Genomic DNA, 27,890 nt, shown 5'->3' on the forward strand with positions numbered 1-27,890 from the left:
TTTAATATTTCATTTAGCGGTGCAATACGATTTCACTTTTATTTTATTTTTCACAATACTATAAATTAAAAAATGCTGTGTGATGCTGACCCGAAAGTCTCTATGAGGAAAAAGAAAATCATCAGTGATAAGAATTGTATGCTTTTATCTTAACGCTAAACTACGACTAAACTACTACAGTCGCTGCTTGAATATGAAATGAATAAAACAAACAACAACAAAAATGAATAAAACATGACAACCACATCACTGCAAGGACACTTTAATTGTTCTGAAGCAATAAATATTCACATATCAAATCTCTACTCTTTCAGTACATTTAATACAAGCACAACAGAAATTAAATGGTTCAAAATAATATCCATAAGTGCACTGACATAACCGTCAGGCTGTATTATATTCCTCTTGACTCCATTTCTCGTCTTCAGTCACAAATGATAAGAAATAAATATATTTTTTCACAACATTTTCTGTCCCTGTTTGTCGTTGCTATGTACATACATCATGGCACTCACATGCACACACCTGAATACAGACTGGGAGCGCTTTGTCCCATGAGAAGCCTTAAGCATATTATTTACATTTGGATTTATACAATACAATCTATTCAATAAGTGCAGATATACCCATGCAAGAAAAGTCAAAAAATAAAAGGGCTTGGCAACACATAAATAGAAAACCTTCATCTGACTTTCTCGAAAACCTTCTCTATATCATTTGCTTGTGGATTCACGTTTAATCCAATTTGTCATTCAGTACAGCTTGATTCTAAACATTGACATCATTTTGTCCTCACTCCCCCCCCCCCCCCCCCAAAACAAATCTGAGAATAAATGTTCTCTTGCTGGCACTGTAGGTAACTGTCAGTACTCACAATTCAAAATATTGCAGGAGGCCACAGAATAACAAAGGATGCTGTTTTACATTCTCAATCCTTAATTATTCTTTTTTTTTTTTTAAGAATACAAAGCCCTCATGGGGATGCCACTGCATCAGGAAATGTGGCAAGAGAGTTCTACAAAAGTGTCTGGAGGGGTGAGAGAATAAGATGGTCACTTGTGACTTAAGACATCACATGTGGAAAAAAAACAAAAAAAAATCTCTTGTAAAAAGCTCACTTAATTAAAACATCGAAACACCCAATGATGAATCGTATGATTTTGAAAATATGAACCTCCACAACCAACAAAAAAGTTTTTCCCTCCCATCAAGCAAAACAAAATGATTGTCAGTTCAATCAACAATCACTCGAGATGATAGGAAAATGACGTCAATGACTTTAAATCAAAGCGAAGGGCGTCTATATGTACTTTGAAGCTTAACATCTGTCGATACATTTACATACTGATCAAACAGACAATATTAATCATACACATAGCAGATCTAATATTGATAAAACAGCAAGAAGCTTCAGAAACATTCACAATAGATTGTTGATTGTATTATAAATTTCTAAAGTCCTTGAGAAATGCATTACGAAGCTCCCGTCAACATGTAAAAGACGCTCAAGTGAAATTCAACGTCTGCTATTAAAAGGTTTGACGACGGTAACATGTTTGAGGTCATCATTGAGGAGAAAAAAAAAAAAGATACTGTCAAGCAAATCCTGCAGTGGATGGAGACATCATGAAGTCAAGGGAATTATTGCAAATTTTTTTTTTTGCTATTTTGAGTGTTACTTATCTGAACTGTACATTAGGTGTTTGCATTTAAAGTAAAAGTCAATGTACAGTATGGTTGTCATTTTTCATAAATATAGACAAAAAAAGGGCTATTCTCCCATTTGTATGCAAGTCTTTCTTTTTTTTACACGCCTGGCTTGTGCGCCTGTACCGACACGCATTCTCCCGTCCCGTCCAGACTTCTAGCGCACCCTCCATGTGTGACCGCATCAAAATCTGGGTCTGCTTGTAAAAGCATCGATATTTTTAGAGGAGTCAGTGCGTTACCAGTCATGAACCTCACTGCATGTCACGAAATCTTACTCAGCATATGTTAAAAGATGTTAAAGACTTTTGAACAATTGACCTTATAATGCAAATGAAGGCCTTGTTTTTAGACTCAGGAATTAAATGCCTTTCAAGACTTTAAAAGACGTAAATGACAAATTTGAGTGGACGGGAAAAGCACACATCCAACAGGGTGCCTTTTCTGACTTGCGCACACGGGAGAATTCAGACAACTTCCAATCTATGCAGTAACAATATATAGAAATATGAATCTTTAACTATATGGCTATAGACTTCTTTAAATATTGTGTGTTCATGTGCGTTGTTCACACTTGCGATCTACATATGCGGAAAGCGGAGGTGAAAGTAACAGAGGCGGAGCAAACTGCGTTTCTTCTTGTCAACCGCGTTGCCGCTGTTGCTCTCGGTCCTGGCAGATCTGGCCCTGGCCCTCGCCCTGCCCGCCTCCTCCGCTCTCTCGTCCGACCTATGACCCCGGGCGGCCCACACCCTGCTCACACTACGGTGCTTATCCGGTTGATAGGCTTGGATTTGGAGCTGCCCACCGTACCTGTCGCCCCAGCCCCTGTCACCTGCGGCCCTGGCTGAGGCTGCCCGGGGTGTTGGGGGGGGAGAGGGGAGAGAGGTGTAAGAGGGGTAAGGGGGGACGAAGGGGGGGGTAAAGGGGAGTGTGGTGGGGGAGGGGGGATGGAAGAGAGAGGAGGGTACTGGGGCGGATACGGGCCGGCGGAGGCTGCTGCGTGATGCGCGTTGACGGTAGCGGACGGCAGATTGTGGGGGAGGGTGCCGAAGATGAAGTGTGTTTGATGACTGGAGTGGCTGCCCGGGTGCGGTGTGTGCACGTGCCCGGGGTGGGTTTGGGAGTGTGCGTGGGGGTGCGGGTGCGAGAGAGACAAGGTTAGGGGTGGTTTGGTAACAGGGCCGCCGGCGCACCCCCTGATAGAGTGTGTAGGCTGAATGTGGTACAGGGCGAACTGCGGGTTCGGTGAATGCTGGGAGAGAGGAGAAAGGGGCGGCGGACGTCCCACTACCATGTTGGTGTAGCGACCCGGAAGCCCATGTTGTGAGAGCTGGGAGAGATGGGCCAGCTGCGGGTGCGGGGGGCAAAAGGGTGTACGACAGGGTTGCGGGCCTCTCTGGATAGTATGAGGGGGCGGCCCTTGCGAAGGAGGAGTGACATTTTGGGTGTGGTAGCGATGGTGATGGTAGTAAGGTGGCGGGGGCTGCACAATAGCCGCGTGACAGTACTGTGCGTGTAGCGCCTGGATCTTGGAAGGCCCCCCATCCAGCGGCTGGCACAGAGATGACGGGGAGTGAGGAGGGGGCCCTCCCGTCGTCGGCGGGGCGACAGGCGCGGGGTAGGGTGGCCCCGGTGGAATGAGGGGCCCCGGCGGTTTGGCGCGTTTGCTGCCGAATAGTGAGCCCAGGAAGGAGCCGTTGTTGTTGGTGCTCCCCCCAGAGCAGCTCGTCGCTCCCGCTCTCTCGACACTGCTGGGGACGCCACCGACTCCTGTCCCAGCAGTGGTATGTTGCTGCCCCGGCCCACCCCCCATCCCCGTCCCGGGGCTCAGGATGGGGCGATGAGGCCGGAAGTCTTCTGTCGCGTAGCAGCCGGGGACTACGCCTGCCACCGGGTAGCGCTGGTGAGGCTGCGGACTGCTAATGATGGAACCCTGAAAGGAAAAGAGCGTCATCTTGCTCCACATCCGGGGAAGCACTTAAGCATGTTCCTAATTTTTTACACTCTTAATAAGGTAGAAGAGAAAATGCACAACAGCTATGTTGATGAAAGGAGATGAAATGAAATGAGGTCACAGTTGACAGTAATACAAATAGCTGGATAGAAGATAGTTAAGTTTGCTGACACAGCATCTTTGGTCATCCAACATTATTTCTTTCATATTTGCTCCTCGTGACATGTTACGCCACCATTTTTGAGCTATGATGGCCATTTATTTCTGAAATGCTCCACATTTGAAAAGCATGCTTTGCCGTCCAAGTAAAGGGTATAAAAGGGTGCAGGACAGACACGCAGTGGGTGTACACTCACAAGCAACACGCAATTTTAGGGAAGAGGACAGATGCAGGTCTACTTATTGAAAGTCCACAATTGAAGACTTTAAATGGAAAAGCTGACAAGCACCATTTATCCAAAAATAGAAGCAAGCCTACTAGCAGATTGCCCTTGATGGCAGCGTAGTTCTGTCTTTGTAACACTCTAAAGATTTGATTGCAGAATCTGAAGTGTCATACGCCTTTTACAAATTATGCGATTACGTCATTGTGAACGTCTCCTCCGTCCATCAGGCCAGGTCTGCATCTCTTATTTCTCGTTAGCTCATAGCTAATATATAGCGTACCGGCTTCCAATGCTCCCATTGTCAACACTCCCAGAGCCAAGTCCTGATTGTTGAGGTGAAGTTTAGTCGTAGTTGTAGTACAGTCACGTAAAACTATACATATATTATTTTTAATGACGCATAATAGTTACTAACTTTCTGTTATGTCAAAATAATCAGTTTTGAACCATTTTTTTTAGTCGTCTCGTTTAGAGATTTTTTTGGGGTCAAATTAGCATCTCAAGATAAATTTTTAATCTCATGAATAAAAACATAACCTGTAACCTGAAATTCCGAAAATTCATTTTACTCATTTCACAAAAAATGGTGATGCCAGCTATTGCATTTCATATAGTCTTTGAGACTTACTTCCATTGTACTGTCCAGAGAACCAACACTGTTCCTTCGGCCACGCTTCCCTGCACCCCAAAAGGTAGAAGAAAGTTTACAAAGAGAGCAAGATTTCAACGTTGCTGTGCACGCCAAGATGTTCCGATAGACCTTTTTTCATCATGTTTGTAAAGAATAGGCACCGGGACATACGTCCAGGTGGCAGAAGAAGAGTGACTATCGCCGACCAGAACTGAGAATGATGATACAAAGTTGTTGTGTTTGGGGACATATCCTGAGATCATTTGAAGATCACTGTTTTGATTGCACGAATGTTCCAAGAAAGGAGCCGGGTTTCAATCAGAATTTCTGCCACCCGGAGGTATGTACAAGAACATGGTGGAAAGGTCAACAGAAGTAGAGAATAAAATCAAAACAGAACCCAACGCGGTGTAGAATATTCTCCACAGAGCTCTTCTTCTCACCTATATCAGATAAGTCCCTGAGAGATGAGCTGAGAGCGGTGCGTTTGAGACCTTCGCCAATGGAGCAGTTGTCGTCAAAACTGGTCCTTCCCATGGTACCATTCACAATGTCACTCTTCACACCAGCTCCACCTCCGACCACACCTCCTGTCAGCAAACTGGGCCGCATGACACCTTTCTGCTTCTCCAACTCCGCTGTAAACACGGCAAGGGAATTTATATGGGACACATGCATGTAATTCACAACAGCATCCAGTAGACGGCGCACCTACATTCAACTCTGTATTTCTCCATCTCCTGCACTTCTGCGACACTCTCCCTGAGGTCACTCACAAAGCGGGTGCGGTCTTGCTGACTCGGAGCCATAAAGACGATGAGAACTTTTCTTTCCCCACCCAAGACTGCGGATGTCAGGCGAATACCATGAGGATAATCTGGAAGCAGAACGACAATAAGAATCAAAGTATTTGAATGACATAATGATGGTTGAAATGTGTAAAGGGAATAAAAAGTTATTTACAAGAATTCTGGAACAAGTGAACTTGCATCTCAACCAGGGGAAAAGATTGTCGAAAACTGTATGTCACTGAGGTTTTTTTCTTTTGAAAGATTTTGGTTACCTAATGCAAAAACATGGAGAGAATTTCCATGAGGCCTTGAAAATAAAATAAAATTAAAAATAATCAAGTTTTAAGGAACAAGTCATAAAAGAGGCTTTAAGTTGTAGCACAAAATATGCAGCTCCTTTTAATAAGGCCTCATTAAACAGGCATTTAAACTTTGAATATCAGGAACAAGAATAATAATCCCTACCACAATAGCACTTTTACTTTCTTTCATCAGTCATCTGAGCTTTAATGAGCCACTTGAGTTGACGCAGAGCTGCTGCGAGTTAACTACTGTATAATATTTTCCATGTGAGCCCGTAAAGAATATGCGCTAAAAAAAGATGAACGGAGCACCTTACCACCAAAAGGTCATTAAAGAGAAAGACCTCGCGTTGATGTACGCCCGTTCTCTGAGGTCTGTTGGTGTCGGGCACCTCGTACAGCTGGCAGCAACACACCAACCTACGATGGGGAAGGGATAACACCTAACGAAACAAGTACAAGAGTTATATTGGAGCAAAGTTGTTGTCCTGAAAACCATCATGAATTGAAAAGTAGCTCTTACGGGCTTTTTGCCCACAAGGACTCTTTCCACTGCCTGTACTTGAGACACATGGTCATCATTGGTCCGCAACTCCCATTTCTGTATCCGCTGGTAGATCCCGACAAGAAGGTCCCTGGGAATATCCTGACCATTATCTACGCCTTGGGGGAATAAAAGGGAGTGATTGCTTCATTAAATATCTGCTCAGATTGTCACGCATAAGATAAAATACTACAAAGTCAATTAAATTGACATCCGTCCATCCGTCCATCCGTCCGTCCGTCCATCCGTCCGTCCGTCCGTCCGTCCGTCCGTCCGTCCGTCCTTCCATCCATCCATCCATCCATCCATCCATCCATCCATCCATCCATCGGCCTAAATATTTGACACCTCTTAAATTCTTGATGAAATCCTCCAGCTTCATCTTCCTCTCCGCTTTGACGTTGGGACTGTACATGTCCGTGTTGAGAAGGATTATCGCAAAGGCCAAGATAAAGATGGTGTCAGGGTTCTGGAACTGCCGAATCAGAACCGGATTGCATACGCAGTATCTCTGACTGCATGGGAGACATGAAACAGGGTCAGCGTAGTTCATGACTCTGAAAATCTGCTAACCTTTAGCGGTTGGAATCTCCGACACACACAAACCTAAAGGCCTCAATTAGCCGTTCCACTTTTTGCGCTTCTCCCTGAACTTTAATTTGAGCCTGGAACTTCCTCAGCGCGTCATCCAGGTCCATTCCGGAGAAGTCCATCTCATCAACCACACAACTGAAAATTGACACAATACAGATGTTTCAATGTTGGCGTGTTGGCTCGGATCAAAAAAGTAGAGCTTCTTTCTTATACCCACTCTAAAACATCTTTGTTGAATTGCTTCTGCCGGTTTCCCAGGAACTCCCCAATCATCTGCCTGCTCAGACCTTTCCTCTCAAGGATGAACCGAGCAATCCCAACCGGAGTGTCTGACACAAAGCCTCTCTCGATCAGGTACTGGATTCCTTTCTCTGGTTTCCTGTCATTGAAAGAAACATGAGTAAAGAACTGTGTGCGCAGCCTGGATGTTTTCAACCCAAACGTTTTACTTGTTGAAGAGGTTGAGACCAATTCGGTACTGGCGTCTCTGGACCACATCGCTGTTGAAGGGCGGTGAGTCCCAGCTATTACGGCTTTCTCTTTGATAAGTCTGCTTGCCCAGAGGGGGCAAGGGTTCCCGGAGACTGTCCTGAGACGAGGAACCGGAGCTGCAGTTGACTGTCTCATTGGAGTTGGTGGTGGAGTTGAGCGAGTCGTTGTCTCCGTCCGAGCAACACGGTTGCTCCAGTCCGCCGGAGGGCAGCGCTGTGGAGGAGGAGGAGGACAGAGGGGTAGCGGGGGGCTGTTGGGGTGATGAAGAGGACGAGGGCGTGTCAGGGTATTGATGGTGGTGGATGGGATGGTGGTGATGGTGCTGATGGTGGTGGTGCGAGGCCACCTGGTGAGGGATGTGTGTCGGAATGGCTCTGCCCGGCGCTCGGATCTGACCCTGGGCGGCCGTTGTGGATGCCGAGCGGGGGCCTGTGCCGGGGGAGTGTTTGAGGGTTCCCTGAGGAGAACCGGCCCCCACCCCAGGCTCCTGCTCGTACACCAGCTGTCTGGTTAGAGAGCCCCGGTCGGAGCGGTCGCTCATGTCCACTGAGCTGTCGCTCGGTGGCTCAATGGTGAGGAGAGGGAGGTGTGCGCCCCTCAGACGATAGTCCCTACACTCTGTGCACGGTGTACTGCGACGACTGTTACTGCTGCCTCCTCCCTCTGTGTCCCTGCTGTCCTCACGTACCCCGACACCGCCGCCGGGGCCCCAGTACTCCGTGTCAGTACTGCTGGGCGCCCGGTCGGGGGAGAGTGGGGAAGACGGTATCCCGTCATCCATGTAAAGGGTAACGTCACTGTACGAGGTGGCCGTACTGTCTCCATGCATGCTGTGTCCTCCTCCAACTCCTCTGGCTCTTTCGCCCAGACCACGTCGGGAGGAGGGATTGCTGCTGCTGCTCCACATACACTCCCCAAAATCTTCACTGAGACCACCACCCTCCCTGCTGCCTTCTTGGGAATCATTGCGACTTGAGCGGCAGGTCAGGGCATCGTCTATCGAGTCAGCTAAGGACTTAACCTGGACAGAACACAAACAGCGGCAGCGGTTTATTTGTAACATTTTCAACCACTGAAATTGTAGTCATAGAAACCTTTGCCAAGATGCTTTCTGTTTATTTTGTTGTCTAATCTGACTTTCTTTAGGTCCCTCGTGAGACAAATGTAAACAAATGAAAAGAAGCAGATGACTTTGAGAGCCAAAGGGTAGGAAAAAAAACCCTCAGGAGACCTGTTTGCAGAAGGAGTCTTCTAAGTGGGTGTAGTCTCCCTGGCGATTGGTGTCGGGAGAATGAGGAGGACCTATGGCCACACTGTGGGTGAAGTTGGTCTGCGTCTGGGCCTGCTGCTGAGGCTGCCGCTCGTCAAAAGAATACTGAAGCCTCATATTGGACAGAATGATGCGACGTGTCATGCGGCTCTCTGAAGCAGAGCTTCGGAGGCGCTCAAAGTTCTTGTTCATGCGATACTGCCTGAACGCCGTCTGAATGGTCCTGGCTGCCCTCCGACTCACGAACGAGCCCCCGTACTTTCTCTCCAGCATTTCCACCTGGGGAGATTGGGAAGAAACGATTATGCATAGACTATATGGGCAGTCTAAAACTGAACAAATACTTTTGTTACTGGAATTAGAATATTGTGTCGGACCAACACTAGTAAGAGTCTTCACTCTTTGAGTCCTCAGAGTGTGGATGGCGTTAGTGCTTTTTAAAACAATTGCTGTCTTTGTTACCTTCTTATCCTGCAGATCTGTTGAGAGTTCATAACTGTCTGAGAGAGCCTTGCATCTCTTGTTCTCTTCCTCTTCCTGCTTGCGAAGGGCTAGGCTTGCTGGTTGGTGGCGCGTCCGCAGCACCCAAGCCAAACTGGCTGAACTGGAAGCAGCCAAGCATGAGGGGCCCCTGGAGCTAGGGGTGGTGGTCACGCTGCTGTTGCTGTCACCGTAGCGCTCGGAGTTACGCAGGTAAGGCGTCTGGCTGAAAGTGCTGTCTTTGCGGGTGCCCGTCTCCCCCGGACACTGGGACTCCACTTCCACACTAGAGAAGAAATAGCTTGCACTATTACGTTGACTCGTACGTCTGCGTAAGAGGAAACAACTCACACGTTTAGCCTATTGTGTTTGTACAATAGGACTAGGAGTGTGTAATCATAATTGTTAAATACACTCAATAATTTTTTCCTGGAAAACGTGTGTTGATTTCAATAGCTCAATTCACGACTTACTTGTATATTACACAAGATGCTCACATAATGTGGAATATTTCTTTTTTTTAAGTACTTCTCTTTTAGATTTTGTAAATAGACGTTTTAGTTTTGTCACGCTTAAACCCATTCAACTAGTTGTAAGTTGATGTTTCAAAAGTTATGAAAATATTTTATGAAGCTGGACAAGTTCCCTCGTGCTGCTTTAATACAATTTTAATGAATGAGGTCATTTTCCCTGCAGATGGCATCCTAGTGAGTTGGAATAAGTGGAAACTGGACGCTCGTACGGCTCAGAATATTTCCACCATATGTCATGTTGCTGTATATATAGTCCATAAAATGTATTTCATAAAAAGAAAAATGATCAAATAAAATGTACGTCATAAGAATTCCAAGAGTGTGTCCTTTCTATACAAATTATACATAGATTAAGTCAAAAGGTATGATAACTAAGAAATTTTAATTGTAACTTTTTAAAGCCTCAAATTTACATTTGAAACTTTTTTCCCCAGATTCACATAAAACTTGCATCATTTTATTCCTTAACATCTACTCAACTCAATTACCATTTGGAGACATAATTTTAATTTTGCACAAAAGCTAACGACGCATAGGATTTGTGCTGGTTGGTTCACCAATATTGCCACAGTCATGAACAGGCTATATGATGTCTTTGGCAAAAAAAAAAAGAATGTATAATATATTACAAACCACGCAAATTACAAGGTAGTTTGCCATACAAATTATGTTTAAGATGTTATTTGAGTCTAATGGATTCATACTGTTTGTTTTACAGTCAATAAATGTGACATTTTGTCTCTTTTGGTATTTGTATTTCCTCCTCCTTGGCTCCTTAAATAGAAAAAAAGTCAGAAGAGGGAGGGGGAATTGCTCGGTTGCCGTTGGACCTTTTGTGGGTGGCGAGGCAGTTGTTCAGATGAAAATGTTGTTGCCATGGCAATGTATTGACCATAATCACAATTGAAGTGGGTGTTGAAAGATGCGCTACAGGTTGTGAATGGTAGTCTAAAGAAGACTTTGAAAACCACTCATCCATACCTCTGTCCGAATGAATTTCACAATAAAAAAAAAAATCATTTGTGGGGTGTTTTTGGTCTCGAGTGTGAAATAGAAAATAGGCATTGGGCAGATGGTATTTTCATTCGGCTGAGTCATGTGACACTTGGGGAGAAACATGCCTGCTTGTCTAAACATGCATTTGAATTGTTTTTTTTGTTTTTTTTTGTGCAGAATGCTTCAGCCGTCACGCCAAAATGGGAGTGGGAATATGAAACGTACGAGCTTTGAGAGACAGAATGACAATCCTTTGGAGAAAAACACCTTGTCCTATTTGTTCAAACTGTCAGTGTGCTGACAGGAGTAGCCTATAGAAATGAAATGTTCTGTGGGGGAAAAAAAAGTGACATCTCTGGCCCCCGTCTTATGTGATTCAATTCTTGAGAAACCTAGTGGGCGCCACCTCAAACTGGCCTTTTACTTGGGCTTCGTGCGCTTTGCTGAATCTATGGTGGAATATCCACCTATGTGGACAGAAAAATGCCCATCCCTCGTAGCGTCAGGTGAGAGGACACAGAAGCGATGCAGAAATAGAAAAATTTCACTTCGACAGATACATTGATCAACTCTCTTTGACTTTTACTTTGTTACCCAAAAAATAAAAATGGCTGTGTAATATTCTCTTTCTGGTGAGCCTTTTGTGCTGTTTCATAAATAGAAAATTAAGACAATTTCCTGTGGCAGAATTTGCCTTAATTTGTTCTATAAAGATGCAATTTATTATTGTTTTAGTTAAAGTGATGTGGTTGGCCAGTTTCTGAATTTACACATTGCCATTTTTAATGTTGTCATTTAATTCTGTCATGCTTTGATTGAAAAATAAATCACAAGTTATCAATGACTCAGTAGGTCTGTTTATTATTATTATTTTCACTGATTGAGAAGAGTACTTTTTACTTTGAATCATATCATTCGAAAGTAACACTACGTTGACTTGAGTACAATTTATGGCTACTCTACCCACTTCTGTGAATAAATTAATTGCAGAAAGTAGTGAAAGTACATTATCAGAAGAGGAGGAAGTTGGCTGCATAAAACATGAAGGTGGCCAGCCGTATTGCAGCAGGCATCTGCACTTCATCATTTATGCAAAGGACTCTCAGTGGTCCTGTTAAGAGTTCCGGAGGGAGATTTTCTCAAGAGGCTCATTCATGAGTTTCATTGTCATCCAACCATTTAATTGGAGCAGCGGCTTGGACTATAACAAACATAATTCAGGAAAGTTTGTTATTATTTATATTGTATTAGGCCATAAAGAAACAAATTGGTCCATTCGTGGTGAATGTGTCCCTTACACTAAAATGAGTTTCACAGCCGTGCTCAAAATTGTCCAAGAGGTGTGATTGTGCATGTAAATGGATTGTTAAATTTCTAATGTTTTCTTTATCGCAACTTCCTTCACCAAACAAGCCACGCCGATTACCATAGGGGAATTTCTTTGTATCTCATCAGATCAGAGGTTTTTAACTGGGTTTGCCCAAGGAACCACCATTACAACCAAGAAGAGGACCACTGCTTTGGCCGAATATTATTTTATTTTGGACCGAAGGAGGAGAGACCTAGAACAGGCTATTTATTTGCATCTGTATGTCTATGTTGGGAATCTCAGCTATATTTTGACATAATTTGGATTCACAAACTTAGCTGGAAAATAAACCAAGTTTAGATAATGAATCCAGTTTATTTGTAAAAATGTTACAATTATTTTCCAATTTCACGGACTGCCTGCAACATCGCCACGGACCACTAGAGGGCCGCGGACTACCTGTTGACAATCACTGCATTAGATAGTCGAATTGTAGCAAAGGTTGTGGCCAGTGCGTACTGTACATTTCAAGATGTGTGTAAATTCAGCTCTTTGTTGAAATCAATACATAAACAATTGACAAGACGCTCCAAGATACATCATTAAAAATTGATATGCTGACTGTGTGCTTATGACAGACAGAAAGGCAGTCGGTCCAGCTTTGCAAAGGTTTCTAATCTCTTTATCTCCTTTTGTTTTGGCGTCAAAAATCAGCATTTGTAGCCCTCTGCAATATCCCAGAGCAGGAGCAGACATACAGTAAATGAATGTCCTTTGTGTCATGAAACCAAAGTTCGGCAGCATTCTTTATTGGTCGCACTGAATGAAAACAATGAAGTCTTTGACGGGGTTACAGCATCCGTCACCCACCACAATCACTCATTGTTGAATACTTGACATCCCTAAACTACACACAACACACGCGTGCACAGACAAAGACTTAATTGAGCAATAAAAATTCATAGCCTGTCCAATGTGAAGACAAAGCACATTGGTAGGGCAAAAATATAATCGAATAAAATCCGACTTTCATGGAGCGCTTTATCTGGGTCATCACGTGTATCGAACCAAAAACCACATTTTGAGTAGGCCTGAGCTGTGGGCACTGAGGAATGATTTCCAAATCAGTTCAAACTGGTTTTCATCAGAGAAGGCGAGTTTGATACGGCTATGCAACTATTTCACATTCCACTGTACATTATGTTCTTGAACCACATATGTACAGTATTTGCTCTCATTTAGCTTTGTTTCACTCTGCCACCAGCAGTCAGGCGCAGAGGCATTGCAAATCAGAATCTAGTTTCAATCTGATTAGATGGATAGATTTGTGGTTTTACTCGTGTTGTGAAATTGTGATTATGGAATTTGTTCCGCAGCAAGCATGCCATCCGTCACACAATTCATTAAGTCTTAAATATTAGCCAGCGTATGACATAATTTAACATTCAGCAGTATTACCACCATATGTGGAAGCTCTTTAAAGATGGATTCCCCAACATGCAGCATGAACAGGACTTTTCAAAACACATCAGACTGTCACACTTATGTGACACTTCTTGGACCCTGTCACAAAACTAGAGGAAAGAAAAGTTCTTACCATGCTGAGACGAGCAGCGAACGTTCTTATACTGACTGGTGGAGAATTTATCAAACACACCTTCTCTTCTTTCATTTAATCACACACGCACATTTTGTCACCTTGCAAAGCTGCACAGGCCGCATTCTTCGAGGTTTTGTTTTTCATAGCCAAAAACTATCCCCGCCTCCACTGACTTAATGACATGGGCAGGGAAACAAAACAACAGGGAAATAAATAAGCACAATTGTGGGTGTGGTGAGTAAAGCTTGACGTTTTATGAATTTGAAATCACACCATGCTTCTATTCAAGGTCTCCAAGTATGTCATGAACACTATGTGAGAACAGGGATGATTCATTTCAGTGTGCAATTGAATACGTGGTGATTCGGGTGGAGATAATCAAAGCCGCGTGGACGCGTTGTACCATGTTGACTGAAAGAAGTCTTAACAAAGACAATTTACCTATTAATAGATGTCTCGTAGTTACTGTTGCTAGGGTCAACAACCTTATACCTGGAGACAGATTAAGCATTTAAAAGTTACATCAGCCATATAGGGACAGTACAACTAGAGCATTGCCTGACAAGTACTCACATTATAAATATATATGGTGGAATTACCAGCATTTCATAATTCATACCCAGCATTAAAGTAAAACCAGAAATATTTAAGAAACAAAATATTTTAGACATGTACAAATGATTGTGCCAAAAATGCGGCAATGAAGAAAAACATTTTAGTGGAAGCAGAATTAAAAAATGTTCCTTGCAAGACTGTGTTTTATTTGCTCTAATATGTTTTATTTGCCCTCCCACACAGAATTAAGAAAATGAATTCACTGTTCTCAACCAGACAAAGTGATTTTATGCCACACTGCCACCTGCTGTTACCTCAAATTGATTTCAAAATGCCCATTAGCTCGTCTTTCGAACATCGTAACCAACACCAGGAACCAGGTGTTTTTTTTTGTGTGGAACTTTTCACTTGACTTCAGTTAAAACTTAAAAGTCTACACTCTCAAATTAATTAATTAGTTTCTTCATTCATATGCCAAACAACTTACAAATATTAAATTTTCTTTTTTTTCCTTAACCCTAACCACGGCTAGATTTACTTGTTTTTCAAGATTGGCCAAAAATGGGCGACACGAGCTCATGCGCTGTTAAACTGGTTTGTCATCTGGTTTGTTGAGGTCAAATAAAGTAACAAGAATTTGTTAAATCTAAAATGAAGATCTAGGTTGTTGTTTTTTTGGGGGTTGCAAACAGCAGCATGAGTGACCCTTTCTGTGCGATACTTTACCATGTAATGCACAGTGGCAGTTTCTCTTAAAGCCAACCACTGATGAACCTTCCAACCTAGCAAAAGGACAAAGCAATGGAGCACTTTCATGGAGCACACACCTTTATTTTGTTCAGAACGAAAATAACAATCCTAAAAAGTTTTGAGAAACCGAGCACAGACACAGAGATGTTGCAACGGAAAGCATTTTCAACAAAATGCACACACTTAATGAGGAATTTGGGGGCATTACATCACTGCCAATAGCTCGCTAACAAATAGTGACAAGTGAGCACATCCAGACTCAAATGAAATGAGCGCAATGACGGACGACGGTGATGTCTTCTGACAACTTGGGATGTTAATGGGGGGGGAAAGGGGGAAAAAAATGCAGAAGCACAAAAAAGGAAATCCTCAAGATTCTTTAACAAAGAGTGAAACCTTGACTTACAACTTTTCAAGATACGAGCCACCTTTGGTCAATGTGTGTTTTGGCTTTGCGTTGTGGGCATGACTGAAGACATTCCAACACGAGATGGCAGCAACAAACCTAGCAACATCCCACCACTAGGAACACTGAAACAATCCGTTATGTTTGGCATGCTTTGTGCGAGGTGTTGATGTGGTGAAGCAGTACGAGATTAGTACTTTTACAATATGCAAATTTGATAAAGGCTATAACACTAGCCAAGGCCACTAAAACCATTTCTATTTTGCAAACCAATCTATGTATATTAAAAGATGACATTTCTGAAAGGAATACCGGACAAAATAGGACAAAAAAGGGCAAGGGGGGGGGAGCAGTATTTCGTCACTTTTTATGAATTGAAAAAATTCAGAAAAACAAAACAAGTTTTCTAAAAGCTACACAGTGTGTTTCATACCCCTAGCGTCGCCATCAATTCACATCGGTTCACTTGCAGCGGAGGGACGACGCATGTTGGTTAGAATTACCATTAACTCATTCACTGCCAGTACAAAATGATGTTAGACGTCTATTCTCGTCAATGGTAGTGAATGAGTTAAGCTGGTTTGCCAACTGCCGACAGACACCACCGAACAAGAATAACAAAGCACAACACATTATATACAATGTTGGTTGGTCATTCGGAGCAAATGTTATTACTGTGTGTAGGGAAATGGCTTGAAATGTTGCCGGTATCGGCCCGATACGATACCTGATATCGGTACGTAGCCATCACAACTCATATGTGAAGGTACCACTAAATACAGTAAGTCTTAAGTAGAAACCAATGGAATTCTGATAAACAAACGGTAAGCGATTGGTTCCATGCGCTCTGGTATTTCATGGTATCCGCATCTAATACTCGGTCAGCGACACGTCGGCTCAGCTCATCGAGACGATGGGCTGCTGCAGCCTGAAGCTGAACAGCAGAACCGGTGGGCGCCCTCATCCTCCCCCTCCACTCTGGGAGGGGAGAGACGGAAGGAAAGGAGGACAAGGGGAGGCAGACAAATCACAGGAAAGAAGAGAGTGAAGACAAGCGTCAGACAAGCACAAACAAAGCAGAGAGTGGTAGAAGCAAGGAATGGCGACAAGACGTGGGCAACATTTTGAATTTAGGCTACTTATGTACACTCCAATGTAAATGCCTCTGTAGGGACTTTAGATTTTTCTTTGGCTTTTTTTGCATAGGGTATCAAGTGATGGGACTTTATGAATGAGTCACTACAAAAATCTCTGTCCACAATATTCCGAAGGGGACAGTCAACATCATTACAAAAAAACTAACTAAGGAAGTATGTACGTGCCTTCATATTCTGAATCTGAATTTCTAACCCTGAATTTTCTTACCATCAAAAGAGTGAATGCAGACATTTCAGTTTCAAAAATTCAACATTCAGTGTTGAATGTATTCAGCTTCTAAGTCAACGCTCGGCTTGAAATTCAACACTTGGCTACAAATGAAGATGCAAATAGTCAACTCCGAGTCATTACAGTAGGAGAAGCCAGACCAAAGCAATATTTAAAAATAAATAAAATGATTGGGTGTCATTGGATGCTGTGACGCATAAGTTACAAATTTCATCTGTACTATTTGTAGCCAAATGTCAAATAGTATTTGAAGCCTGATGGTAATTTTATCAAGCGGAAAGCTGTACAGTGAATAAAATTCAGATTCAGAATCTTAGTAATTTGGGTTCAGAACCTGAATGCAAGTAAAGTAACTACCCGAAAATCTCTTAAGTCACTCGTAAGTCCCGTTTCTGAATGCCATTTCTGCAAGGGAGCTTGTTGGGAGGTGACTTGTTTTGGTCTTGAGGAGCCTCCTTACCTGTCCTGCCGCTGCATGCTCGGCTGAGCTGAGGAGCAGCAGTACTGATGGAGACTGACGAAGCTGTGAACGCTCAGACTGCTGGGGAAGAGAGTGGCGAGGGCAGAGATGCCCGCCGTAGTAGTGGGAGTGCTGGGAGCTGAGGTGGGCTGCTGCCCTGAGATGGACGATGGTCGCACACTGACAGCCACGAGCGGAGATGAAGCGCATACACACAGAAAAAGCAGAGACACACGAGAAGATCAGCAACGGCCGAAGCAGCGACAAAGAGGTGAAGTGAGAGAAGCAGACAGATCATGTGGCAGCATGCGGACAATGAATGGGACCATTTGCACTCTGCGGACAAAGACAGATAAAAAAAAAAAAAAAAGAGATTGCAATAAATAGAGCAAAAGGCCACCGAAATCTTTTAGGACTGTTTGAGGAACTCAAACGCGCAAAATAAATGACACTGGACCTGACAAGGACTGATTAGACCTACGAACAAAAATATATATTTTTTTCTTATTATTATTTGAAAATTATTATTTATATAGGTTATTTTCCATGCAATTTGATTCACAGTGATAAAGATGTACGCGACTGAATTTCATTTTGAAACTCAAATGGACTCCTATGAGAATTTGAATTATTGACAATTATTATTCAAAATTGAGTCATTGCTTCTAAGAAAGAAAATGTAAAGGTAGGCCTCAATATGTTGTCGTGAGGGATTTGCAATCTGAAGTACCAGGATGTCATTTTTGCTTTCACACAATAGCAGACAGCAAAATAAATGGTTTTATTTCAGAGCTTTGTATGAATTTGTAAAAGCGTCACAACAATGACATGATTAAAGACAAGTGTGATGACTTTCATGAGTTGTTATCTATCCATTTTTATCTGCAGCTTGAAGTAGAACCCTTTTAAATGTTGTAACTCACCGGATATTTGGGAAGCTGTTTTTGACTTTGAAAAAGTCTGGGAAATTCATTCATTTATTATGATTTGATGTCATTTATCGGGATTAAAAATAAATTTACGAAATTGGAGGTTGGCCCTGTACAATAAACACATATAGTACACTTAGCAAGGAAATTTTGAACACACACAATTTGATGGCAATTGTAAAAAGTGTTTGCGACCATAAAATCTCTTTGCAAGCGTCTGGGGAACATTTTTTGCAACCTTGAACGAACCGTGACCAAAACAACACTCGCTACGTGTGCACGCCCTCGCACGCCTTCGCCAAAATCCTAATGAGAGTCTTAACGAGAGCGCAGCGGTGGAGATTACCATGTAAATGCCGGGCTCTCGCTGTGGACAGATGCTGTCAAGGACATGCTGCCCCCATCATTTGAGCATAGAAACGCAAAGCAAAGAATTTTTTTCAAATTTTGGCCCCCACTTTGTCCTTGATTGTCCGACAGTTGCATGGAGTGTCAATGTAGTTTATTTTTCTTTAAGGCCAGAAAATATTTCAACACCATACTATGAAAAGACCAATAGGTTCAACTATTGAGTCATCTTAAATAAAATAAAATAAAATAAAATAAAATAAAATAAAATAAAATAAAATAAAATAAAATAAAATAAAATAAAATAAAATAAAATAAAATAAAATAAAATAAAATAAAATAAAATAAAATAAAATAAAATAAAATAAAATAAAATAAAATAAAATAAAATAAAATAAAATAAAATAAAATAAAAATATTGGTCACAAAGAAAAGATGATCTTGCTTTTCTTTTATAACACCTACAAAACAAAAAGATTGATGAAGGCTGGCAGAAATCCATATTCATTTACAGAAAGATTTTACCGTGAGTGAGAATGATTCATCACATTGCCCGAGTTGAGTGGCTTGTTTTACATGACGCTCATCATTCAGTCCACAAAGTGCGTCACCCTCTCTCATCACTGCAACACACACTTTCCTCTATCTTCCTACCTCTAAACCTAGTATTGCTTGGAATGAATCAAAATTTCATAGAAGTAGCACTGCACCTCATGTTTTCAATGCGTCTTGGGTAACAACAAGCCTGGCCACAATATTTGATTGACACAAGAGGTCAAGCGTTCACCTCTTAGTCAGCTCCGATACACTCCAGCTTGCTCCTGATACTGAACAGCAACTGCTTCATTTTACACTAAATTGCCTGATAATATCAAAATCAGTCATTCCGCTCATCACAATCATTGTAACAATATTTAATTAGCATGATGACAAGAAGTAGCGTGACGCCATTACAGCGTACAGTCATGTAGGCAGATGACAAAGATATGGAATTCAAATCAAAATGTCATTGCCGAAGGAAATTCTTTTTACAGAGCGGAAAAACGCAGATCATCCAGATTATAAGGCTGAAGTTGCAAGATATGATCTGCGTAGCTGATGAACTGGTGGATGTGCTCAATATTGCTTGTGGAGGAGCTGTTATGTAAGCTCGAGTCGCTCTTGCACACATATTTGTATTTCCCCAGCAGCTACTGTAGAACATCTTCGCTTAAATTGCCTCCTCCGTGCATAGCGCCCGTAGAAGCCGATTTGTGCTTTATGGACACTTGTGCTTGATTTTTCCAGTGCCTAAGGAGACGAACTGCATTTTACCACAAATTAAAACAACTGCCAAGGGTCTTCATAAAAACTGTGACATGCTAGGTACAAATTGGCTCAAGGATTGAGAATTTAAGAACAAGGAATAAGAAAACCAGATTTATTCTTTAAGTGAGAAGGTCATATACAATGTCCTACATATTGTTGGAAACACAACTTGTATAGTATTTTTAACAATCTCCACCTCAATTTCTACTGCTTTGACTTCCAACTTCTAACATCGGCACTTGTCAACATATAAAACGTAGTCACGGAAGGAATTTGACTAGCACGGTACCTTTTATGATATATTTGACAGGACGAGATTTTCCATGAAGATATTTTTGTGGTCTCCTTATGCAACTTTTTTTACTCCCCCCACACCTAGCGCATGTGTTTTCTCCAAGCATGTCAGGCAGCTGCAAGAGTGGGAGGAGAGCGAGCTCCACGAGAGTGAGAGAGGTCAAACGCGGAGGAGGGCAACTGGGCAAGGGTGAAAGCCATCAGATGAAACGGGCACGCCGCCCGCAACATGAACGCGCAGGATGCGCGTGCGCACGCTCGCCACTCAGTGTCTCTGCAGGTGTAATTGGCGTGGGGGCGTGGATCGGCACGGAGGTGATTGAGGCTATGTATAGACTTCACTTTGACTTGCATCTGCTATCCTGTCGCCATGCAATCTTTGCCTTAATGCGAGTCACTTGAAATGATGCTTTCACTATTTTGTCTGTGAAAGCGAGTGGGCGTGCACTGCGTCATCTACCTCCAGCGCGTGACCCGCCTAACTCTTGCTGACAAACAAAGACGCTTGATTACCACACACGCTCTATCGTGCCCTAAAGTTAAAGGGGGGGGGGGGGGGGGGGGTGTACGCACAAACCCTCCCTTTCCGCCAGCTTCAGACCCAAGCAATACACAGCCACTTTCCGCAGTACTCTTGAGTTTCCTGCTGCTTGGCAACAGTGTGGCCTGCCTGCGTGGGTGTATGGCAATGCGTGCCAGGCGCAACCTCGGAGAAGGAAGGGCGATACTTTGACTGACTGTAGTGGGCACCTGTGCGCACGTGCGAGTGGACACCCTACGTGAAAGTGACAAAAGCCAAGAAAATAACAAAGTATAGCCAGGACGCATCGCAACTTTCCGATGCACCTGCATGGCATTCCATACATCATTTGTGCGTCGCCTCATCTTGTCATTCAATCCTGCTTTTGCCGCGCTCATGCTCCCACTCTCTCGATTCTCCATCTTTCTCTCCCCCTCGCCCACAGAGTTGTTCATAGAAGAGCTCACGGCGTTCCCACGGTAACCAGTCTCCCTATTTTGCTCCATCGAACGTGCACGTGACTGTTTGACAAACATCCCGCAACCTAAGTGATATGCTCCTTGGGCAAATGATCACTGAATAGTCATGGCTGGTGAAGAGCGCAGAATTTAAAGCAACTATGATGAGATCCACAGTTGCTATAGATGCTCATGCTGGCCAGCCTCCGGCCTAATAATAACTAAGCCAAACCGCTCATTTGTCACACACGTGCGCAGCCGATGCTCAGACACAGTTGCCATTCAAATGTACAATCGAAATCCTGTGCAGCATATTTTGTACCTATGTTCAACTGTCGCCATGTTTGTTGTACTATTGCACTCCACAACATGTGTATAAAGCTAATGGAAACCATTGTCATGTAATTTTACCAAATTGTTACCAAAAAAGTTCAATTTAGCTTTTATTTAATGCTACCTTGGTTTCATAAACAGTTTAGCTATTTTGAGGTAGTATTATTAAAAAAATATTGTAGGCATTCCTTATAGTAAAGGCAAAGTTTATTGACAGAGCCCCAGAAGAATGTGCTTTTTGCTCAAGTCCATAAATGATCCCCAAGTTCTCATTAAAGCCAATACACTCCAGTCTTTCCACAGTGATAATAATGGTAAAGACCTGCAGTAGTTCGAACACTTTCACAAACTCATACATAGTTCGAAAATAACACTGTTTGTTTTGCAGTCTGCTATTGTGTGGATTCAAAATGGCTGATTCATCCTTGCACTTGAGCTTACAGACCTTTCTGGTGTATTGCAACAAAGCAATGAGGTTACCTCCAGTGGCCTGAACCTATAGGGATGCAACAACAATGCATGTTATGATACCGTATAATTCTTGTGGCATTGAAAATTAATACTCCCTCAATCCATTTCAGCAAAAGAAGTTAAGAGGCGGATCCAAAACTAGTGAAATGAGATCTGGATTGCTTATCAAGTCAGGTGAAGGCAGCTGAATATCCTAAGTACATGTTCACCGTTTCCATAGCAACTGCAATATCTATTTTTCTTGTAGCAGTGAGCGTTGCTCCAAGGACATATCACCTCCAATCAAAAATGAATGCAAAAAATCACTTCAGCACTTGCCAATTCAACAATTTGCTGGAGATGGCAAGTCTGGAATGCAAGCGTGTTTTGACACACTAACCTGAACTTGAAATTCAAACCCTAACCCTAATTTGTAACCCTAATCTTTGCATCAAACTCTACTTTAAAAGGCTAGCTTGAAATCCCAACCTCAATACAAAGCCCAAAAAAATAGCTAAATCTAACTTATAAAATCATTTGAAGTACTTAACCCTAGCCTGCAATCATATTTTTAACTAAACCCCCAAATTTGGAACTTTCAACCTAATTTGGAACCCTAATTTGAATTCTCAACATGTACTTCAGACTTTAACCCAGGCTTGTAATTCACCAATTGGTCCCAACTAGTTGTTGTTGTTCTGGAGTGTTACAAAAGATTACCTTGAACTGACTCAAAGTTGTAATGTACGCAAATCAAATGTGAATTGAGTGCACCACAAAGACCCTCATGCTCCAAAATCCCAAGAAGAAGGCATAGAAACGTCGCCCACGTTCACGTTGCCTCCCACGCGCATGCACGCGCGCACACAATTTCAATTTGAGACATCTCACTTTGCAGCATTGCAACATTTTGACTCAAGCTGCAAATCAACACTGTCAATCTGCTGCCCTGAAATGCAGCAAGGCCAAAAAGCTTCTGGTGGCCGGGGTGCACTACCACAATATATGAGCCACGTTGGCCGGGGCCACTCGTCTTCTTGAATCCAAGCGGCTGTTCCATTTGAAAGCCCGGCAACCTCGATCAATCCGCTTATGATCATAAGTACGCGGGCAGGCGAAGGGGAAAAGCAAAAGCGGGGAGAAGAGTAGGAAAGTACAGCTTGTCTGACTCATAGCTGCAGCATGCGGCGAGATGGAACAGCAAGGGGGCGACTATATGTACACGCATAAGTACGTATGTATGTGTGAGAGCGAGACTTTTAAATTTAGCAAATTGAGCTCCTTGTGAAATAAAAGCCCTTTTGTTGTGCACCACGTTCCTGCAATTAACCTTCGTATTGAGAACGATGAGCACCTTCGCAGGCCCCTTTGGCTTGAAGCGTTCCATCCGTGAAGAAGCCTTTGTGAACGTGCAAGTCCTTTTTTTTTGGGTCTTATATAACAGCTTTACGCTCTCTAGCAGCACTACTGAGTCCTGCAACTGACCTCGGTGCTTGTCCTCAGAATAAGAGGACGTCTCGTATTACTGCAAAATTAAAAGCTAGACGACATTGTGTCTGGTAATGGACATCCCAGGTGGTATTATAATAATCAGTTCAGTACTAAGGCTACACACTAAAAAATGGCTAGTCCAAAGGCTGGATCAGAATTAGTGGCTTGTATCAGGAAGGGCATCCGGGGTAAAAACAGTCAAACATAATCCAGCGATGTCTCGGAGCCAGCTTTTTCACTCAATTTGGCTTACTTTTATCTAGCAGTATTTAGAGTGTATGTTCAGGTCAATCTAGATTTTTTTTTTTGTCCAATGTTATATGAACTAAAACCCGAATAAAGGCGCATTTGTTTTTTTGTGTGTGTTAAAATGGGTTTCAAAAAACGGAATACATTCTGGTTTTAAAAGTGTTGTATAAAGCAAGTCGCTGTACTTAAAACAACTAATGCAAATTAGCATTAACCCTCTATTCAACAGGTTATTCACAAACAAGATGTAGAATGACAATCTTAACCTCAACAACTATTTTTAGTGACGTACTGATGAGCTCAGAGGAGTTGAGACGTTCCACAGCAAACAGTATACTTGGCACGACACGCAATATGATCGGCAGCTGCAAATAAACATGTGAGAACTCAGGAGGGATTCCTAAAGACTCAAGAGTCGAGTTTACAAGGAGTTGATTCGACTAAAACCCAAATGGACAGAAACAAAATTTGCTGCTCAAAATGTCCTCTTGACCTACTATACCATCCCGGTGAAGTTTCTTTCCACACCACTCGTTGAGTTTCTCGTCCTGATGCACCCGCGACAAAACTAGCAGTGCCGTTGTAACGTTCACCCTTGGGCCAGCAGTCATTATACTGAGCTTGCACTAATTACTCTCTCATGCACTCGGTGTGTGTCTTCCTCCCCTTTCAACACATTTGGGCTCATAGTAGCGTATTATATAAAGAGACAATTTGACGGTCTCATCCGAAATGCACCCGTGTGACCTCTCCTAAAATTAACCAGAAGAAGAAGAAGAGAAAAAAAACTCCACCTCACTGCATCTTGGCAGAGGTGCTTTAGGAGATCACGTCAGCTCCAGGCCTCGCATTGTTCACAGCGCTTTTAGCAGGATGACGACAAGAAGGCAGGCTAAGGACAGCTGTTTAAAACACAGCCGCTGGGGCATGGCAATGCAAAGGAACCACTTTATTTGGCAGAATCCAGCTGCTGCACAAAAACACACACACACACAAACAAAGCAAAAGGCGATATACTATGATGAATTCTGGGTGATACGAGGGGCCAAGAACAAAAAGGCAGACATGAGCACTCCGTCACGAGGGATAAAAATCATTAAAGCTGCAAGTTCACGATCAATGGAAAAGATGCCATCTGGCAAGTAAAAAATGGATATTTCAGACTAATTACTTTTTGAGGGACTGGAACGAATGGCTTTTTTTTTTTTAAAACATATTTTTTACATCTATGTAGGATAAATATGCCCAGCAAACGTACTTGTGCCACCTTTGGAATTGACACCCCAAAAATCTAAAGGGATCCTCAGATGTACATTTTAGCCATGACTTTTTTTTTTTTTTTACATCACGCCTGCAAGATCTAGCGCCATTTTGAAACATGATTGAAACTATAAAATGAGACTGCAAAATCAAACAATCCAAACCATGGCCTTCAATCATGCACACCTATTTCATCTAGCCTCTTACACATTACATGTTGGAGCCGCGAGAATATAGTCGCTTAAAACTTCTGGTGACAAGAATATATCCCACCTGCTCCTCGCAAGATTTCCCCGACGCAACTACGAGGCGCTCTAAAGTAGCCATGCCAACACAAATCCCCTCTTCGTGTGCTGGCTGTTACTTCAGACACTCTTTTTTTTCTTTTTAAACACGTTTATTTCGGTGGAGAGCGCAGGTACTTTTGCTTCCTCTTAAAAATGATCCATTGTGCCTTAATTTAAGCTCAACAAAGCAGTTTGAAGAACGTGTCTCCCTTCGTGCCGCATGCCCTCATTGGCTCCCTCCTCGCCCTATTGGCAGATGGCAACTCAGCGTGCATTCCACCTTTCCTCTTTTACGCACACCACGGAAGATCACAACCCTTTTCCTATTCTCTCCATCTTCTTTTCCAACACACACTCATATTGCATTATAATCGGTTGCCAGTGAGAAGGCTTTTGTGGCCCAGCTCAGCCCAAGGGGCGGCGGGCGGGTGGAAACCTCTCCCAGGCGGGCCTGAAACTTCCTCCACGGGCAGCAACAGTAATTAGCAAAAGGGAGCGATGCGTCAGAGTATTTAATAGCCACCTAACTAATATATGCTTCTGTGTAATGACTAATCTCCCCCGTGGAGTGGAAGAAGACAGCTCGGCTCGACAAGAGATTGGGTTGCATTCCAATCAGAGACTGAGAAGAGCGTTGGGACCTCACGTCCACAAATGATTGTCCTATCATGGGAGACTGTCACATTCCATTTCACTGTTTGCCCTTTTTTCGACACCAATTGCTGCCTACTCACAAAGCTTAATGCAGAACAAAAGTGTGGGTTTGCGTGTGTGTGTGTTTGCAATATTCAAGTTGCTATGCCATTAAAATGATAAACGGTATCAAGATTTTGTGATCCAGTTTCTATTCATGACTCATGTCGGAAAGCACTACTAAGCTCCTGTTTCCATTCACATAACAGAACGATAGCTTTCAACATACAGGCCCAAAGGAAGTACTGAATGAAGAGACATTTGCACTGATTCCCACAGAAATATACACCAGTTGGTCTTTTGAAGGGTCATGACACAGTTGGAGAATAAAACAGACGTATCCTGACACGAATCTTTCGAGTTGAGTCAACTTACTTTCTGCGAATGGTGGCGCTGGTGTTGGTGTCCGTGCTGTCGGTGCGTTCGAGACGGTCTCTCTCGGTGGTGGACGAGCCGCAGGAGAGACCTCGGGTCAGCCTGGCGTGGGTCCTGTCCCTGGCAGGCCCCGGCGCCGTGGCGCATCCACCTTTGGTCTGAGGTGAGGACGCGCTCCCGTCCCCGCCGCCGCCGTGATGGGAAGGGAGCGACAGAGGCTGGCCGTGATCATGGTTCTGCTCCGGGGTGTCCGAGCCAGGTGTCCGAGGGCTGCGATCGTGCCTCAGGTCTTGGTTCTCCTGGCTAACCCGGTCCAGCTGACCTTGCAGCTCCTCGATGCGCCGCCGTTGGGTCTCCAGGAGTTTGGCCTGGCTCTCAATGATGTTGTTGAGCTCCAGGAGGTACTCCACCGCCCGGTTGGGGCTTTCCGGGCTTGCCTCCATGACGGAAGCCCAGAGCCGCCCCCCCCACCAGCCCTGATGAGTGGGGGGGAGGGAGGAAGCCACGCAGACTCTGGATGAGATGAACTATTAGCTTCGTATGCGGAGAAACAAAACGTCACAGAGGTGTTGGTTGTCGGGCTGACTACATGTCGTCAAACGGGAGGGCGAACATGAGCACTAGAACATCTTCACAGCGCTTTGGGATGTCGCCATGTGGAGAAGATCGCCGAAAAACGAGCGGGAGAAACTGTCGATTGTCTCATCGTCAGCTGCCATTTTGCCAAATCAGCATGGAATTCTTGCAGAGTTTGGGCCGTCATGATGAACATTAGACAAAACTGACTGAAATAGGTTGGTGAACTATTAATGATGTGATATCGAGATGAAAAACATCTACCACTTTAAATTCCATCCATCAGCTGACAACTAGACAAAGGGTAAAAAAAAGGGACTATATTTCTGATCTCCCACTGATCGCCAAGCAGTGTCAATCATTACATAACTCCCACCCACGCTGAAGATCCCCCACGCAGCGATCACAGTGTCTCTTTCAACCCATGGTTCGACGCGTCTTCACCGCTCGGAAAGTAAGCAAAGTTGCCTTACAAAGCGCATTCTTCCCTCAGCTGCTCCACAACTCCATCCTTTCATTTATCGGGCGTCTCCTGCAAAGTCAGCGCTTGTGCTTTTTCCCCATCCAGCAGCACTTTACTTCCACGACGCGCGTGTTGGGAAACCGATCGGAAAACTACCAAGAAGTGACAAGCGATGTAAATAAACTGCGACTCTGTGACTTCTCCTTGGCGACTCCGACGACGTGCGTGTGCGTGTGTGCGCAGGCGCGCGCGCGTCGCTAATCCAAGCAAAAATAGAGCGCAGGTGCGCTTCGTGCGCGTCCGGACTGCGGAGCGACTGGAGCGCAGCGCAAATGGGCAAGATGGCAGTGATGATGATGATGATGAAAACATTCCGGTCAAGACTTTCGAAATAAAGCACAGCGTTAATCCAATACTTCACCATTTCAAAATAAAACTGATCATTGTTGCGTTATCCTCGTCAACAGAACTTTTCCATCACTTGTAACCCTATTTGGTCATTTAGCAGAGCAATTGACAAAAAACGTGAAGGGCTTATCTTCCAAGCCACGTTAGACCGGAGAACATCCAACTTTGCATCATAAACTTGCAGGTTAATTAATACAGTAAGTGTCTGGACTCCAGAGAGAAAATCTAGTTGCAAAAGAGAACCGTCCGTCACCGGAAATAAATTATGGTACACTATGCTGTATATTAACCAGGAGGAG

The 27,890-nt window shown here is 43.4% G+C and overlaps 1 protein-coding gene and 1 long non-coding RNA gene across 3 annotated transcripts; one reads left to right on the forward strand and one right to left on the reverse strand.

The window, feature by feature from the left end:
* Positions 1-246: 246 nt before the first annotated feature.
* Positions 247-27,467, reverse strand: iqsec2b (IQ motif and Sec7 domain ArfGEF 2b). 2 transcript variants are annotated; one of them, XM_061272797.1, is made up of 14 exons: positions 26,145-27,467; positions 9,137-9,440; positions 8,636-8,953; positions 7,362-8,425; positions 7,130-7,291; positions 6,925-7,047; positions 6,667-6,833; positions 6,298-6,437; positions 6,092-6,217; positions 5,645-5,744; positions 5,397-5,558; positions 5,125-5,319; positions 4,679-4,728; positions 247-3,643 (listed from the first exon to the last, which is right to left on the reverse strand). In XM_061272797.1, exons 1-14 carry the CDS (start codon positions 26,585-26,587, stop codon positions 2,465-2,467), a joined length of 4,533 nt encoding a protein of 1,510 aa, XP_061128781.1. In that variant the 5' UTR covers positions 26,588-27,467; the 3' UTR covers positions 247-2,464. The 2 variants fall into 2 exon arrangements, with proteins under 2 accessions (XP_061128781.1, XP_061128783.1); XM_061272799.1 differs by lacking the exon at positions 4,679-4,728 and having other exon boundaries at positions 3,492-3,643; positions 26,145-27,457.
* Positions 9,228-11,527, forward strand: LOC133150354 (uncharacterized). The gene is made up of 2 exons (XR_009713757.1): positions 9,228-9,367; positions 10,861-11,527. It is a non-coding gene; the product is annotated as an uncharacterized LOC133150354 (long non-coding RNA).
* Positions 27,468-27,890: the final 423 nt, after the last annotated feature.

Source organism: Syngnathus typhle, linkage group LG2, assembly GCF_033458585.1.
Source record: "Syngnathus typhle isolate RoL2023-S1 ecotype Sweden linkage group LG2, RoL_Styp_1.0, whole genome shotgun sequence".
NCBI classification, from domain to species: domain Eukaryota; kingdom Metazoa; phylum Chordata; class Actinopteri; order Syngnathiformes; family Syngnathidae; genus Syngnathus; species Syngnathus typhle.

Coding starts and splice junctions, on each gene's coding strand:
- iqsec2b (XM_061272797.1), bottom strand. CDS start 26,587: ATGGAGGCAAGCCCGGAAAGCCCCAACCGGGCGGTGGAGTACCTCCTG. Junction 8,954..9,136: donor CAGATCTGCAGGATAAGAAG/GTAACAAAGACA, acceptor CAATCTCCCCAG/GTGGAAATGCTGGAGAGAAA. Junction 4,729..5,124: donor CAGGGACTTATCTGATATAG/GTGAGAAGAAGA, acceptor TTTGGGGTGCAG/GGAAGCGTGGCCGAAGGAAC.